The sequence below is a fragment of the Poecilia reticulata genome, linkage group LG1 (genome assembly GCF_000633615.1).
Source record: "Poecilia reticulata strain Guanapo linkage group LG1, Guppy_female_1.0+MT, whole genome shotgun sequence".
Classification (NCBI taxonomy): Eukaryota; Metazoa; Chordata; class Actinopteri; order Cyprinodontiformes; family Poeciliidae; genus Poecilia; species Poecilia reticulata.
In genome coordinates this window covers 6,801,255-6,819,042 of record NC_024331.1, presented here as the reverse complement: position 1 = coordinate 6,819,042, position 17,788 = coordinate 6,801,255, and the positions used below count along the sequence as shown (strand labels likewise).

Here is a 17,788-nt window from a genome sequence, read left to right as displayed (position 1 = left end):
TGTGTGTGTGTGTTTGTTTTATTTAATTTTTTGCTTTTCTTATTTTTTAGTGAAATACAGAAAAGCTGACATTCTGATATTTTCACATCTCGTCATTGATGAGCTTTTCGGGTGAATTTATGTTATGGAGCATAACTGGAAAGTGGAACAAAATGTTTTAAATACACACCTAATATTTTTATTTGTACATAATTTAGAAAAATCCTTTTCCTTCCGCCTTCCAGTAACTGTACTACTAATTACTAAATAAATAAAAAGCCCAATAAAATGTCACATTTTGTGGTTTTAATGTGACAAACTCCGGGCAAGCTGAAGGGACAGGAGTAGTTCAGGGTTTTAGAGGACGTTACATTGACCATGTGGACATTTGTCATCTTTAGGTTCTGGCACAGCTCCAGGCCCAGCAGGGTGGAGGCTCTCTGCCTCAACACATCAAGCTGCAGCTTCCCATCCAGATACAGCAGACCGGAACCACCTCAGCCCAGGGCGGACAGGTACCGGACCCAACCACACCACGCTATCGTTCACCTGTCAGCATGGAAACTAAGCTGATTTAAGATGCGGCTCAGTTCAAACACAAACCGATTTCTGCCCAGATTGGAAATGTGGTTACCATCCAGACGGCGTCGGTCCAAGAGCAGCTGCAGAGGATCCAGCAGCTCCGAGAGCAGCAGCAGCAGAAGAAGAGGCAGGCGGCAGACGCCAAGAGGGAGCTCGCCCTCAATGCGGCCAACCAGAGCGACATTATACAGAAGCAGGTGCGTTTGTGGAGGGAAGCCGTCGAAGCCAAGTCTTCACCCAGTCAGTGTCCTTAAAAACAGTCACGACCCACAACTACTCTGAGATGGTGTTTACTTTACTGCCTCTGTTTAGAGAGCCCAGCTGTCCCAAAACTACCAGTAACGCTGAGCCCAAACTGAACGCGTTTCACACATCAGTGAATCAAGTTGGACACTTCATATCGAGCATCAAAATCGCTTTAGAGCCTCTTGCCTTTTTTTTCTTCCTCTCCCTATCTCTCTGTGCAATGACAGATGAAATATTGAGAGACCTTGGCTTTATTTACTGAAAGCATCATCTCTGAATTCACCAGATAATTCAGTTGGGATTTTGTTGAGTTTCACAAACTAGCTGCACGCTGAGGAGGATTGCTACCAGTGCTACTTTCGTCTCACCCAGGCCCAGTTTGACGACTTGATAACTAGAATCGGTGCCTGCATGTCCTGTCAGGACATCAACTACAGGCCACACCGTCGCAGAGCAGAGTCTCTCTGACTGGCTGACGCTCTGCGTCCAGCAACCTAGGTTCAGATTTTCCAACTGTAGCGTCGGCCGCGTTGAAAGCGCTTCAACACCAAACGAGCCACAAGACTTCTTGACGCGCCATAGACGCCCGTCCACATAGACTTCGCATGTAAACCAGACGCTCAAATCACGTTCAGTCAGTATCCAGGTGTCGGAGCATCCTTAAAAAGTCTTCAGTTCGTGTAATTCGTGGGACTTTTCTGGAACATACAGAATAGAGAGCCACATATGCATCTGTGAGAAATAGGGGGAAAAAAGAGTAAATGAACAGTAATTCATGTTTTCAAATGTTGCAGTACAGATCTTAAATTTTGTCCATAATGGTGTTAAAAAAGGACTTTAGTTTTAAGTTGGGGGATCCTGCAGAATTCCTGTACACAGTATATAAATAATGTGTGTGTTTTACATTCAGTGAAGCCTGCTTATGTTTAATATTATGCATATCTGTCCTTTTCAGTGGCGATTCATGGTGCGTGATACTTGCTCACGCATTGTTCAACATGTTTTTCAGGTGGTTATGAAACAAAACGCTGTGATCGAGCACCTTAAGCAGAAGAAGACCATGACACCTGCAGAACGAGAAGAAAATCAGAGGTGTGTGTGTGTGTCCAGTGTTCATTCTATGTTTTCATCTGTGAAGATTTTGGGGAGTTTTATTTAGTAAGTAAGGTTTCGTTTGGGGAGGTTAGAGGTTTATGTTGCGGCCCGTTGGGAATGTGAGTCAGCTCTCCGGTTGGTAGCAGCAGCTTTTGGATTCAATTCTTATACCAACACAGAAATTATGTGTCAACCATCTGGGGGGAAGAAAAAAAAAATCAGTTTTTCCTTGAAATTTCATCCATGTTTGTGTTTTAAGCTATTCTGGTATTGTCATGGGTTTTCTGTGCTAGTTTCTCCTCTGAGACTTCATAACATTAAATTATAATAACAGTATGTTCTTCCAGTGATCCTAAACCAGAGAACAAAATGCAACTTCAGTTATTAATAATAAGAATCACATGCAAAAAAAAAATTTATCTGGCAGAACAATTCCAGCCCCTTCAGAGATGTACCCCGAAAAACAACTCTTTGTTGCTTTTTTTCTGATTTCATCCTGCCTAGAGATTGAACTCTGACCAATATTTCACCTTGACAACCATACGTTTATGTCTGCAGACATTGTGTCAACACTGCCCATTCACACACACCTGACACATCAAATCCAGACTACCTCTCAATCTCAAACACTTCTGTCTAGCTTCTTCTACATGCCCGCCCGCATTTGTTCGTTCGCCTCCGCGTGCTCGCCGTAGCAACGCCGGCCTGCCTCTGACCCTGGCAGCCATGTATGCGTTGGTGTGTTTTTCACACAGATGCCACGTTGAACGAGGCGCAGACTTTCGATCTCGGTCGCGAACATTAGCAAACACGAGTGAACACACTGAGGGCCATAGATGACACGGGTTTACAGTCATGAACACACATTTTGCTTTTAGAGTCGCTCACAGTGCAGACTTTATCTGTGGATCTTTATTTCTGTCTTATTCATCACTAATATTTGTTTGAACTATTTAATTAGAAGCATCGATCACCATGAGCCTTGTAGCCGTGCACGTAACCTTCTTTCTTACTGTAAAATTTATTGAATGTTATATTTTTAAACTTACGGCTCTTTGAAGATAAGAAAAACTTAAACAGCCTGTTTGTTTTTCTTTTCTTTTTCTGTTTCACTATTACCCTTTAGGCAGGCCTGCACTCTTATTGTTGAAGCTTTTAGAGTCTCATTTAAACATGTTTAGAAAGAACCTAACCCTGAAACAGAACTCACAAGAAAGTCACAGTTGTTACCAGCAAATTTGTAGCTCACTGTATTTTTGTGTTAAAAACATTGAAAGGGCAGAATTTGAGCTTTAGATCATGCTGTAATGTAATCCCTCATCAAAAACATACTTGGAGTGTTGCTTTGATTCTTTCATGCATGTTTGAGAAATCCTTTCGTCATGGCAACCATTCAGTTGTGCCTGGTTGGACCTAGCCCCTCTGTAAGAGTTTCTGCCCTCCCCTCACTCCCACACTCAGCTCCTTCAGACTAGCCAGCGGCAATTAGCAAACACCTGGTGAAACTGCACATCAGATGAGCTCATTATTTGAGTTACTTCTTAGAGAAACACTGGTAAAAACGTTATTAAAGGTTAGTAGAGGAGCCATGTTGTGATGACTTCCTGAAGGCGGAGTTTCAGAAAGAGCAGAACGTTCTTAAAGAGACAGAAACCCAATTTCAAGGCCTTACAAACTATATCATTTTAGAAACAACTAAAGGTAACAGTTACTTGATTGTGTTTAAGAGTGGCACTATGTGGCTGGAAGTCACAGAACACCGCCCCTTTAAAAGTAGACAGAAAATGTAATAATACAACTAAGTAATTATGTCATTGGAAAACATTGTTGACAATCCTTAAGCACACTGGTGTAGTCTTAAAAAAGACAAAGTAAAATAAATGTTGTTATTTTTTGGCTAATTAAGCAATCAGCCAGGACTCAGAACCTGCTTAGGGACCCCAAACGTTCTGGGGCCCTCATAAATATTTATTTAACACTGATCATTGATCTATAAATGTAACATTGATTTGAGAATGATAATATTATTAAGTTTGATTTAATGGTTTCAGCAGAGACAAATTAAAAGATTTTAAATTTCCTTTCTGTTGGACATTCTGACTTTTAGCATCACATTTGTCACGAGTCATTTCTCTCTCTCTGTTATTTTTCTTCCATCTGTATCAGGATGATTGTTTGCAACCAGGTGATGAAGTTCATTCTGGACCGGATAGACAAAGATGAAAGACAGGCAGCTAAGAGGAAGAAGAAGGAAGAGGTTGTGGAGGCCAAGAGGAGGATGGCTAACGCTAGTAAGCTTTCCACGCTCCTTTACCGACACAAGGAGAGCCTCAAGATGGAGATCCTGAAAAAACGAGCCCTTCTCGACAAGGAGCTGCAGCTGGAGGCTCAGGTAAGCGTCGAAGAGCTCCGGCGACAAAAAGCGTTTCGAATTCAACAGAAATGGTCCTGATTTTTAAACTCCATATTTCCCTGGGTTGGAATCATCAGGAGGAGCTAAAGAGGGATCTGCTGCGGATTCGGAGAGAGAAGGAAAAGGCTCAGGCTGCGGCCCAACAGGCGGCCCAGGCCGCCGCAGCAGCCGCTGCCCACAGTCAGAAGCAGGCAGCTGCAGCTCACAAGCACGGCGTCTCCTCCCAGCACCACCTCGCCACCGCCGTCACCTCGACGCACAAGAGGAAACGGGAGGAGGAGAGGGAGTTGGTGTCGGTGGCAAAGTCCAAGAAGAAGAAAATGATCTCGACTACAAGCACAAAGGAGAGCAAGAAGGATACCAAGCTCTACTGCATCTGCAAGACGCCCTACGACGAGACCAAGTATGCAAGGATTTATCAAATATTGAGGCTCAATAATCGATTTTATTGATTATTTAGATTTTGACTTTTGAAGATGAAAATGTGGAGTTTTTTTCACCAGTTCACACCTTGGGTTTCCATTGTTCAGAGTGATGTCAGCACGCCCAAGGCGGCCATCTTGTTTGACAAGCATGTTTTACAGCTTCTATTCATTTGGGCTTTGAATTCAGGTCAGCTCTACGGCCAGACTGAGATTTATTTTTTTAATTGCGAGAATAAAGTCACCATATGTCATTTAAGACATTGGCATCAAACTGTTATCATTGGCAGGACTTTAAAATTATTGAACAAATGTCTGAGTCCTTTTCAAAGTAAGAACGACAGGAACTGAGCTGGTCCTGTCAGATTTTCATTATTGTAGAAGCTTTTTCTCAAAGCGACTTTTTTCTCTTAATTTTAAGATTTTTTTGTGTTAAAATTGCATCTTTATCCTGTTAATGTTTGGGTTGTTATCTCTTGAACAAAAGTTCTCGTACCGTAGCCGTAATACTAATCCGATCTGGTTTGAAAATGTTTATTTTTAAGGAATATCATCCAGCCTATACAGAGTTGAAGTAATAAAGTACTGATGTGAGGATTAAATTAATTTAATTTCAACACAACATTATAAACATCTACGCGTCATTAGATCTATTTGCTACAAATTGCAACCTTACTTTAGGATTTCAGCCTTGTGATTTAGATGTAGTTGGCTTTTAAATCTGCAAAAATTTTAGAGGGGCACTCTAAAATCATCATTCTCCCCTGTCTCCACAGGTTTTACATCGGCTGCGACCTTTGCACCAACTGGTATCACGGTGACTGTGTGGGCATCACGGAGAAGGAGGCTAAAAAGATGGACGACTACATCTGCGTGGAGTGTAAACAGGGCCAAGAGAGCAGCACGGAGGAGCTGTACTGCATCTGTCAGACGCCTTACGATGAGTCCCAGTAAGGAGGAGTGTGTGCATACATACACACACGTGTGTGTGTGTGTGTGTGTGTGTGTGTGTGTGTGTGTGTGTGTGTGTGTGTGTGTGTGTGTGTGTGTGTGTGTGTGTGTGTGTGTGTGTGTCAACATGAGCCATCTGTTGACTCAGGTTTTGGTATTTGAAAATAACGAACCAGAAGACACATACATGTACGGCAGCAACTACTGATTGTTTAAAGAACCTATTATCCTGACGACTAATCAATCATTTTTGGAAATTAATCGATCACTCTGCCGATTAATCGATCATTTTATCGTTTTAATCAGACTTTTTTTTCTGGCCGTTTTCTGATTATTTTTCATTCAACCACTTAGACCTTTTTACACAATTGTAGAAATACATTAATAGATGCAAATACACAAACAAATTTCCTATTTTGAATAAAACAATAAACAGTTTAGTGCTTAAAATGCTGTGTCAATAAAATCTTTCTTTTGTTGACGTTGAACCAACTGAAAAATTATGTCACTTTGACTTTTGGCTAAAACATATTTCCAGTCAAATATGCATTATATTTATTTTGTATGGTTTTGATATAATTACTGCTCTGAATACTGTTTTTTCAGCAAATTACCATTTTTTTAGTCTGTTTACTCGAGTTAACTATTAATCGATAAATTAGTTGATTTAAGTCAATAAATCAACTAATCCAGTTAATCTTTTCAGCCCTACATGCATGTCATTTAGGAAAGAGTTTAAACTAGAGGTGTGCCGGTCGATCGGCCACTGATCATAATCGGCCGATTTCCGTGAAAAAGTGTATGATCGGTGATCGCCGATCATGGTCTCTTGTTGCCGATCACACAAACCGATCACCTGCATCTCATTTCGCAGCCTGCCTGTGCAGCTGGTCTCCTCTTTCCTTCACACTGCGCAARCGCGCAGCAACAAATCCTAAGCGATGTGGAACTATAACGCACTGAGTGAATGGGGAAGYTTGCGTGTTGCGGCGGAAAAWKGAAGCACGTGGGGTGAAGCACGTCAAAATGCATCAACACGACGAATCTAATACGACATAAAAACAATGCCATACTTGAGGAGTTTGGCTACATCGAGGCTCACTGCAGTAAAAAAAGACATATGGAGGATCAGATAGCAGGTAAAGCAGCGCACAGCTACAAACACTCACCCGGATTAGCATGACGGTCAGAAAGCTAAACAAATAACCCGCAAAATTATTTAAGTCTTCGAGCTGCGATGTAAGACGCAGGTTCTGCTCTCGCTGTTGAACCGCTGCTACGCACTACAGGTAGTAATATTTCACAGACGGAGCGCCGCTTCTGCTCCACCTGGTAGTGACTCTCACACCGAACCTCTGCTTAAAACTGCAGCATCTAACTTAAAAAAATAAATTTTACATTAAAACTTTCGCTGTCCTAACATGAGACAGATAATCTCTGAAAAAAAGAATCGATCTCCTCCCTGCTCTGCATAATTACTCCGCTCAGTCAGAAACAGCCAATCAGAACTAGCAGTAATCAGCTAGCCGCCATGCTATCAGGACATTTTCATTCAGTAACTCAGGACTGTTTATTGTAATGGAACCTGTATTTTCTTTTTTCAATGTTAAGTTTTATACTTGAATCTTTTGGCAATGTTGAGAGGTTTTATTTTGACTCTTCACATTATTTAGCCTCTTCAGAGCCTTCATATGTTATCAGTCTGTTAAAGATAGTATATAAGCAGTACAATTGCAGTAGATAAGCAGTACAATTTGCACAATACCTGTTTTGTTTTGTTTTTTTCTTGGAAAAAGCTATTTAAAAGCTTTTATCTAAATTAAGGTGAATTCATGGTTCCTTTTTCCACATAATGTAACCGTAGTGCTTATGATTAAAAAAATAATAATTCTGTGATCGGCATCGGTGATCATACGAAGCGCATTGCTATCACGCAGGAAAAAAAAAATTCGAGCGCTATCACGTTATAACGTGATACGTATCTTGTTAAAACGTGATATGTATCTTGTTAAAACGTGATATGTATCTTGTTAAAACGTGTTATGTATCTTGTTAAAACGTGATACGTATCTTGTTAAAACGTGATACGTATCTTGTATAAACGTGATAATTCTATGTCCAGGAAGTGGCCGTATTATGCTAGGCTAGTACAGTGGCTAACATGAATTGGTCAGGTTTCCCTTCATGTTTGGTCTACACGGATATGGATGCTGCTTTGCACTGTGGTTAAAACCATTAATAGCAYGCTACTCTGAGCAGGATCCTACACAGAACGGGGCTGCACAGAAGGAAACGTCAATTCGGTTCTCTAGCTGTGGCGGCGTTCCTGACTGTCTGGATCGGAGCTGGAGTTGGCTTCCGATTGTAGCTTCTGATTCGGGAAATGGCTTAAGAGTGATTAGAACGGAGGCTCAGATGTATTTGCTGAACATTTTCTGTTCAGATTTCTTTTTTTTTTTAACAGTACACTTGCTGAACAACGGCAACGGCTGTTCGTAACCAAGCAACCGAAATCAACAGAAGGCTAGATAGKGGCAAAAGACAAAACTAGATCCTGTTAAGCATTCTTCAAAATAAAAGACTTCCTCTCAAGTTAAAATGCATCCCTGTAAGCCACAACAGCCAAACAGAAAGGCAGGTGCTCTAGGACAAAAAAATGAAAGAAAACAGAAAGCTAAAATAATAGCAAATATTGTAAATGTGATAGTTCATTTATAATGCATTCCAGATACGAAAAGGTTTTTAAATCTCTCATGTTTGAAGTTTCACAATTCAGATAAAGGTTTCACAAATCACAAACTAGGTTTGAGGTAAAGAAAATGGACGGAGTTACTTAATTACAGTCATATGTTAAGTATTATTTAAATGCTTATTATTATTTACTGAATGTAACTTGATTGTACTTAATTACAAAAAGGTGATGTGAAAAATAATTAAATTCAAAGCTTTATTTATGATTTATTTTGACAAAAGGGAAGAGAGAGGAAGTGTTTTATTTTGAAGAATGCTTAACAGGATCTAATTTTTTGTCTTTTGCCACTATCTAGCCTTCTGTTTATTTTGGTTGCTTGGTTACGAACAGCCGTTGCCGTTATGCACCTATTGTACTGTTCAATAAAAATGTTTTACAGAAAATGTTCAGCAAATACATTTGAGCCTCCGTTCTAATCGCTCTTAAGCCATTTCCCGAATCAGAAGCTACAATCGAAAGCCAACTCCAGCTCCAATCCAGACAGTCAGGAACGCCGCCACAGCTAGAGAACCGAATTGACGTTTCCTTCTGTGCAGCCCTGTTCTGTGTAGGATCCTGCTCAGAGTAGCATGCTATTAATGGTTTTAACCACAGTGCAAAGCAGCATCCATATCCGTGTAGACCAAACATGAAACCTGACCAATTCATGTCAGCCACTGTACTAGCCTAGCATAATACCGCCACTTCCTGGACATAGAATTATCGCGTTTTAACAAGATACATATCACGTTTTAACAAGACAGTTATCTTGTTAAAACGTGATAGGTATCACATTTTAACGAGATATGTATCACGTTTTAACAAGATAGTATCACGTTATGACGTGATATGTATCACGTTTTAACAAGATACGTATCACGTTATAACGTGATAGCGCTCAAATTTTTTTTTCTTGCGTGATAGCAATGCGCTTCCGTAGTGATCGGCCCTCATGGGTGATCGGAATCAGAATCGGCAGGAAAAAACCTGATCGGCACATCTCTATTTTAAACATTAAGTTTACACTCTAAAACATTCTCATCTTATTTACTTTAACGTCATAACACGTAGTACCTCACAAAAGTATTCACACCTTTTGAACTTTTCCATGTTTTCTTGTGCGACCACAAATTTCAAAGTGAATTTGTACACATATATATAGATTAACACAAAGTGATGCATAATTGTGAAGGACGACATGTCTTAAGCACCACATTTATTTTTGTTTTTTACCTTCCCAGGTTCTACATCGGCTGTGACCGATGTCAGAACTGGTACCACGGTCGCTGTGTGGGCATCCTGCAGAGTGAGGCCAACCACATCGACGAGTACGTGTGTCCGCAGTGTCAGTCCACCGAGGACGCCATGACTGTTTTCACCCCCCTCACCGACAAGGACTACGAAGGCCTGCGACGGATACTGCGCTCCTTACAGGTGAGCAGAGTTGCTGCCGGGTGTGGGTGAATGGTTTGGATGTAGTCCAGCTGGGTAAAGTAGATTTACTCCACCTTAGCAATGCACAAACACATCAGCTGCAGTTTAATGATCAGCTGGCCAACACTGACAGCTCCTCGAATCCCCCAGAGCAGAAAACAAAAGTCCTCAGTGTCCATCTCATCTGAGGGGTCGGCCTCTCCTATTTGGATATGTGCCAAGCCTCTGTGTTTTTGTTTCTTCTTGTCGAAAGTCCCTTTTCCCCCCGTCTCCCCATCCTTTTTGTCTCTGTGTGACAAGAGAGAGAGGCTGGAGTAGAACATCTGTGTTGACCCACCTGCTTTCAGTGTAATTTTCACGGAGCTGTTTGTTTTTCTTTGGTTTCAGCTTTCTCAAGCATCTTCCCCTCTTCGTTTTTTTTGTCTCTCGTTCCTCTGCAGGCACATAAAATGGCTTGGCCCTTCCTAGAACCGGTAGATACTAATGATGCCCCTGATTATTACAAGGTCATCAAGGAACCAATGGGTGAGTGTTGGAAATTTGGTCCAGATTAACATTGTTTTGTGCTACTTAATTGAAATTACTCAACATGTCTTTTTCGGTATAAGCCCAAATTGGCATTGGCCAAAATCAGAATTGGCAAGTTATGCTTTTAAAGATCGGTATCAGCTAAAAACTGTCATCAGTGCACTTGTGAACTCCTCAGAAAACTTTTTTTCACTCAAAATTATATATAAATTTCCTTCTGCTTGACATTTACCAATAAAATGGACAATACATGTAGTTTGTTGTTGTAGCGAAAAAACATTCGACCAATTTAAATACTTCCGCAAAGTGACTTTAATCAACAAATGTGAGGCGACGCAATGAAAACCATTTGTTATTAACAACTGTAATGAATCCTTCAATTAAGCTTAATTTAATATGTTTGTAAGTAAAATCACTAAAGTGACGCTGTTTTCCACTGCAAAATAAATCTTACAAATGAGTCAGTATTGAATTTCTCCTGAAATTAAAAAAAAATAAATCCCTCCACTATTCAAAATAAATGAAATTCTTGTATTTTATGACGTGAATGTGGGAACAGATGATCATCACGCCTTAGATTCTTGAGCTGCTTCCACATTTTGTCTTCGCATGACTCGGCAATCTCGGGGGGTTTTTTTGTTTTTTTTACTCGCAGATGCATCGTGCATTTGTGTTACAGAAAGAGAACAGCGGCTGTCACCGAATTTCAACTGCATGTTTATGAGAGCGGGTTGTTTGATGCAGCGGTTTCTGCTGTTTTTATTCCATAATTACTGTAATCTCTGGGAGAAACACCCACGCTCTCTATCTGCAGCTTTCAGAGCGCCGGCCGTCTGAAGGAAGCCCTCCAACTCAGATCAAACCGACCATGTAAACGGTGACTTGCGTTAACGGCAGAGGGTTTAGAGGGTGAGGGAGCTAGGCTTTTTTTTTTTTTTTCACTTCCATCCAAACAGACTGTTAATGAGCGTCTCTCCGGGGTCCGCCGCGGCCTCCCCGTGAAACCGCACTCCGCTATATGTCGGCCCAGTCTTGGAAAACTCCTGTCTGTCCGCTGCTTTCAAAACAAATACAACATAAAAGCAATGTTGTAGCTGCCGCGGCTGAAGCTGTTGGTAGTTTATGGAGGGGGTTCAGCATGAAATCAGACGACGGAGGGGGGGGGGAAAGAAGTAAAAGGAGGTCTTTGAAACGTTGCCAGTGGTCAGCTGAATGGAAGGGGGGAGTTAGTCGTGTCTGTTTGGACCCTTCTCTAGCAGGATTACCTGAAGCCTCATCTGCTTTCTGTTCTCCTTCCTTATCTCTCCGTAAATCGATTAAACAAGCTTCCCAACAGCTTCTTTTTGGTGGAAGCTCTGATAACTTCCTGCGTTTTCAAACATTCCTGCGGTTTGGTTTTGACGTTCTCTACTCCAGAAACGGCACTCCCCTCAGGAATGATAAATAGGTAATATGTCAGCGACTCATCTGGACGCCCCGGAGACGCTCGAGGTCAGCTCTGGCGGAGGTTTAGCATTCTTCATCCACCGCCTAATCGGAGGATTCGAATCATAACACGACCTATTGCGAAACCTGACCTCAATCTGCTGCGTCCAATTACAACATTACATCTGTTCCTTGTCGCGAGCGCTAAGTGTCTCAACTTTCCCCTCAGACCTTTCCACCATGGAGGAGAGGTTACACAAGCGGGAGTACGTCAAGCTCACCGAGTTCGTAGCAGACATGACCAAAATCTTCGACAACTGCCGGTACTACAACCCCAGCGACTCGCCGTTTTACCAGTGTGCCGAGGTTCTGGAGAACTTCTTTGTCCAGAAGCTCAAAGGCTTCAAAGCCAGCAGGTGAGGAAAAGCCGGGCTGTGAAGAGGCAGCAAGGAAGTCTGATGGCGGCGGTGGAGTTAGACCAGTTAGAAGAAAGAATAATGATTTTAGCTCAAACCTCTTCTCCTTGATATCTTCAAACCATCTCTTTTGTTGTTTTTCTTTTCCTTTAAATGTGCTAGTTTTCCCCTGGTTTATGACGTCTCTGGAGGCGCATGCTCCACTCAGAACATCCCTGTGCGTCGGTTCTCCAAAACTCACCTCAGTTTTTAGGAATAATGTTTGTGCTGCCCAATCCATCTGCTTTGTCTCTTACCCAGAACAGGGTTTCACTCAATTAGCTTCTTTTTTCTTTTTTTTAAGGCTTCACTGAGGTTTTTACTTATTCCTAACAACCTTCACCTTTTACTATCTAATGATGCTACCTTTTTCTTCTTCTTCTGTATGTTGTTTTGTGGGATTCAAATCAAGTGAACACTCAGTTTTCGCCTTTCAAAACTCGCTGTCGACTTCTGTGACTAAAGAAAACCGTGCCAGTGGAGATGTGTGATATTTGGTTTCGATACGATGTCAGTATCGCTGATACCAATATGATACTTGAGTTTGATATTTTATCAAATGTGTGACCGTTAGGGGTTGTTGTTTTTTTGTCCATCCATTTTCTTTCACCCTTGTCCCTCAGTGGGATCGGGAGGGTTGCTRGTGCCCATCTCCAGCTAACGTTCCGGGCGAGAGGCGGGGTCACCCTAGACAAGTCGCCAGTCTGTCGCAGGGCAACCCAGGACAGAATTTGGACGTTTTCTAAGTGTCTGCAAAAGAATTTTCCTGTCGCGCTGAACACTAACACATCTGAGGGTTCATTTAACTCCTGTCCACTCAAAGCAGCATATACTACCATCACTTCATTCACATCACTTGGGTTTTGTCTCTTTATTTTTGTTGTTTTTCGAGCCAGTTTTCATTCAGCTTCTCTGTGCTCTGAATGCTGGCGTACTTCACCCGCATGTATTGACTCCCATCCATTCTTTCTCTCTCTTTTTTGCAGATTGTGATGTCAGACTCCTGGGTGCCGGGGTCACTTCTAAACAAAATATTTTAATTTTTTATCCTGGATGTTGCTGTTTTTACATGTTTAAAACGGCATTAAAGCATTGCTTTGTTGTTTTTTGTTTAAAAAAAAAGTGCTTATAATAAGCCACACACTAGGTGTGGTTTAGTTTTTCTTATTTTAAAAGTAAATAAAAGCAAAAGTAAGAATTTTTCTAAGGTTGAATAGCTGCAGCCATGTTGGTAGCAAAGAGCCTCCAAAGGAAAATGTATTTTTTTACACTCTCACACCAGAAGTCTTCTTTTTTTTAAAAATTATGTTCAGCTGGAAACGAGACAAAAATGTCAAAGCTCACTTTCGTTTTCTTCGTACTTCATGCTTGGAAGAATAAAATTTAGGTTTCGGTTGTGAAATCAGACGTATAATTTATATTTTTAATTTGACGGCAACTGAACATGTTTACCTCATTTAACAACAAGAAAGCAAAAGCATGCACCCTTAGTTTCTTTTTATTGGCTGTTCTCATGTATTATTTTATGTTTATAATGTATCTTTTGTGAAGGACTATTTTTATGTTCTAATGAAAATAATGATAGAAAGTGTAAAAAAAAAAATAGGACAGAAAAGTCTAGGTTAGCGTTCCTATTCTGATGAATAAGCTCGGCTCGGTGTTCTCGGCAAGGGGGTTAGAAATAAATCGTAAAAAGTTGTACATAATTAAGTTGGGCAGACATCTTGTCGTACATTTCAGTGACTTTTAACCAACATGGCTGCTTGGTCTGTCAAAATGTCTGACCCACTGGCATCCAATACTATTTTTTTTTTTTTTTTGTATCCTACTCTAGTCATATTTTGTCATATATTGTAAAGCTTTTAATAAAAAAAAAAAAAAAAAAAGAGGTTCTGTATGCCCACGAGTCTGGCATGAAATTAAAAAAAAATATATATCTTCAACATGAAATGAGTCACTACTGTAAAGAAACCTTTTAAAAAAAAAAAAAAAAAAAAAAAAGCTTTCCAACCGTTTTCTTCCTCCTGTTTCTTCAGGTCACATAACAACAAGCTACAGTCAGCTGCATCTTAGCTTCTGCTTAAAATCCCAGTGTCAAAGGTCGCATCTCTGATTGGTTAGGACGTGTTGTCAGCGGACCCCTCCCCCTGCCTATCGGTGTCGCTCCACCACCTGACCATACATCCACACCAGTCACTTCCTCCAGCGTACAAGGAGGAAGATGGGAATGAAGGAGACGAGATGATGGATGAAATTAAGATAATTGGGTGCGGAATGGCCGCCTAACCTCACAGATTCCTTCTGGATGATTCAGCTTTACGCGCTGAAAGTCGGTCAGATGGGTTCACGGTGTCGGATCACGATACATTTAACTCAAGTTCATTTAGCAGAGCCTACCAAAAGTATTCCTACCCCCCTTTTGAGCATTTGATCACATTACGGACTTCAGTGTGTTCTGTTGGGATTTTACGCAACAGGCCAACATAAAGAAGCACACCGTCGTGACGGGAAACCAAACTGTTGAGAAAGTTATTCACACGTCTTGTAGGTTTGGGTTTAAAGCCATCGTTTCATTTTACAAACATGTTTATTTTGACTGGAAGTAATTTAGCAGTTTTCGTCACCAAAGGCCTTCAGACGTACAAAACCTGGTCAGCAGTTTTTTGGTTTTTTTTACAAATAAAAGGTGAACAAAAACAACATTTTTATATATTTTTTTCATTGATTTACATTTTCAAATATGCTGGTTGCATTTCCTCTCAAAAATAAACTTTTTGGTTTAAGAAATGATGATCTGAAAAGCCATCGCTATGAATAACTCAAGCTTTTGTTTTACCAGTTTGTCTTTGTAAAATAGGTCCAGCTTCGTTATATTGGATGAAAATTGTCTGTGAATGAGTTTTCATGTTTTCAGACAGATTTTCAGTTGGTTTTTGGTCTAGACTTTGACTAGGCCGTTCTAGCACATTTAGCTGTGTGTTAAGAGTTCTTGTTCTCCCTCAAGGTGAACCTTAACACTAAAGTTTTCTGCAGTTCTTTTTTAACTTGGTTGTCCCTGCTAAAGAAAGCCATAAAGAACACAGCATAATGGTGCCATCACTGTGTCATCATATGGATGGTAGGGCTGGGCAACGGATTTTATCATTGAACTGAAAGTTTCCGTTTTTGAAGATTTCATTTTGGGATTTTTTTATTTTTATTCCAATTATGCAGTCCTTGAGTTTCCAGAGTGACGTAAGCCCATCCAAAAACTACCATTTCTTTTTACAAGCCTGTTTTACAGATTCGATTTACTTGGACTTTGAATTCAGGTCATCTCACAGCTTGAGTTTAGAAAATATCTTAATAAAATTGTTTTATTTCAGTCATTTGTAAAGGAAAATGTGAATTTACCCGCAGCTTTAAGATATGGGGTCATTTACTCTGTGGCGGGGTCACATTGACCCCATGTAGGCTTTTACAAGTTTTTTTTGTGAAAACCATCAGTGTGGTTTCGGGAACTGACGGTCTGACGGGACAACCCACCCAGCTCCATGCTGTCCGACCGTGACATTTGCTGCTCTCACCCTGAGCGCCGCGTCAAAGACCACGAGATGGAACAAATTTGATCAAATTGAATTTGGTATTAAAAAGAAAAAATAGATTTCATTTTTAAGCCACATCGCCGAGCCCTAGTTTAGGATATATGCAGAGTTATTTTGTTCTTTTTCTCCACACACAGCGTTTTCATGAACCATTAGCAGTTGAGAGAGGCCCAAAGTAAGTTGGGTAAAAAAAATAAAATAAAATGGGGCATGACAATTATCAAGTTGGCCTGTTGAAAGAAATCCAGATAAAACACACAGGTTTCGTTGTAATGTGACAAAAGCTGATAAAAGGGAGTATAAATACTGTTGCAAGGCAACTACACAGAATTATACGCTGTTATTTCTTCAAGTGTTTTAGTTTGACGTTTGCACAGGTGTGTAGGTTTGCATCGAGCATGAACCCGATGCAAATGTTTGACAGCACAGCCCCTATCAGAGCAGTCTGATAGGCGGAGTGTGTGTTTTGTCAGAAGACTGAAATGCTTTCATGTTACTGTCCAGAGGGAAACGACACCGGACAGATCATCCCACCCACCGCATCCGGCCTCTTGTTCTTTTCTTTTTTTAAATCTTTTTCCATGCAATGCTCTGAAATGCAAGTCAAAAACTGTCTGTGTTTGAAAGGAGGAGGCCATTTAGAGAAAATGAATTGTGTGAAAGGCTGAAAGTACTGTAGCTCCCTGAATTTATAGAGTCTCATCAAAGCTGTGTGTCTGAAGCTGACAGGTTGGCTCACATGCATCTCTCAACTCGCTCTCTCTGTGTGTGCGTGTGTGTGTGTGTGTGCGTGTGTGTGTGTGTGTGTATGTCTGGTTAAAGTAATTGGATAATGAACTTCCCCACTCAGCATCAGCTCAGTTATGTCGCGGTCTGCGGCAGCGTGACTGGGAGTCAAACCTCAAACGACGACCGACTGTGGAGTCTTTGTATGAAAATTTTATAGCTGCGTTTTTTTTCAAGCGTATCTGGGAACCTTTTTTTTCTGTGTGTGTGTGTATGTGATTCGTCCATTTTTGTTTAAGAGAGGAAAGTTGGGGAGCAGTGATGTCTTTCGATTTAGATGTGTTGGAGAATGATGGAAACTTTTTTCTCTCCGTTTTGAGCCCTGAGGGTTTTTTTTCTGTGTGAAAGCAGAGTTGAGAGATGATGTAGCTTCTGTCTCCTTCTCTTTATCTTTCAACCGAATGTTTGTTACTTTGTTATATGATGACGTGCTTTATTTTCTGTTTGTAATCTCTATTGTATATTATTGCTGTCTAAATATGTAGAGAGAAAAGATTTTTAGAGCAGTAGAACTTTTATTTTTGACTATTTGAACCAGCAACCAAGTCCTCCTGTAAATTTAAACTATTTTTTTTCCTCTTTTATTTGAAGTGGACTCTTGTTCTTAAGGTGAAATTGCCCTTTATATAAGAAGTGCTGCACATTGTGAGCATATCGGTTCTGATCCGGTCGAGTGGCACGATGACTTGTACAGATTTTTTTTTCTTCTTTTTTGTAAAACAAAAAGTCGGCATAACTTCTATATTGACGTTGCATTTCTTGTTTTATTTATTCAGACTGATGGAAAAAGTTATCCATTTTTTTAAAAAAGAAAAAAAAAGTAGTATCTCGAGGAAACGTAACTGCAGATAAAAAGCACTCTATGTTTTTAACAGACTGGCCACTCTGAAGAGACTCTCTTTTGTACTTGATAGGACATTTCATCCTGGATAATAATAAAGTCAACTTTTTTGGAGATGCTTCTGTCTTTTTTTGTGTGTGTAAGTATGTGAAACATGCTTAGAAATTTCTTTGTAGGAAAAAAAAAGTTAAAATGAAAGTCAGGTTGATTGCACACAGAGCCAGATACCATTTATTGTTGGTTTTTGGGGTAGTTATAACTTAAGGCTAACGAAAATCCAAAATTGAGTTCGTCAAGAAAATTAGAATATCATGTA

The 17,788-nt window shown here is 40.5% G+C and overlaps 1 protein-coding gene across 3 annotated transcripts in view; it reads left to right on the top strand.

Moving 5' to 3' along the window:
- The window catches only part of LOC103471527 (nucleosome-remodeling factor subunit BPTF), a 45,850-nt gene extending 28,264 nt beyond the window's left edge, over positions 1–17,586 (top strand). For 2 of the 3 annotated variants that reach the window (XM_008420693.2, XM_008420615.2), the window contains exons 27-36: positions 381–494; positions 597–758; positions 1,817–1,899; positions 4,069–4,294; positions 4,393–4,718; positions 5,514–5,687; positions 9,661–9,853; positions 10,294–10,378; positions 12,036–12,222; positions 14,298–17,586. In XM_008420693.2, coding sequence (XP_008418915.1) covers positions 381–494; positions 597–758; positions 1,817–1,899; positions 4,069–4,294; positions 4,393–4,718; positions 5,514–5,687; positions 9,661–9,853; positions 10,294–10,378; positions 12,036–12,222; positions 14,298–14,334 — 1,587 coding nt within the window. In that variant the 3' untranslated portion in view covers positions 14,335–17,586. Of the gene's footprint in view, positions 1–380; positions 495–596; positions 759–1,816; positions 1,900–4,068; positions 4,295–4,392; positions 4,719–5,513; positions 5,688–9,660; positions 9,854–10,293; positions 10,379–12,035; positions 12,223–13,247; positions 13,940–14,297 lie in introns of those variants that run through there. The other variant, XM_017305173.1, reaches the window with a different exon arrangement.
- Positions 17,587–17,788: the final 202 nt, after the last annotated feature.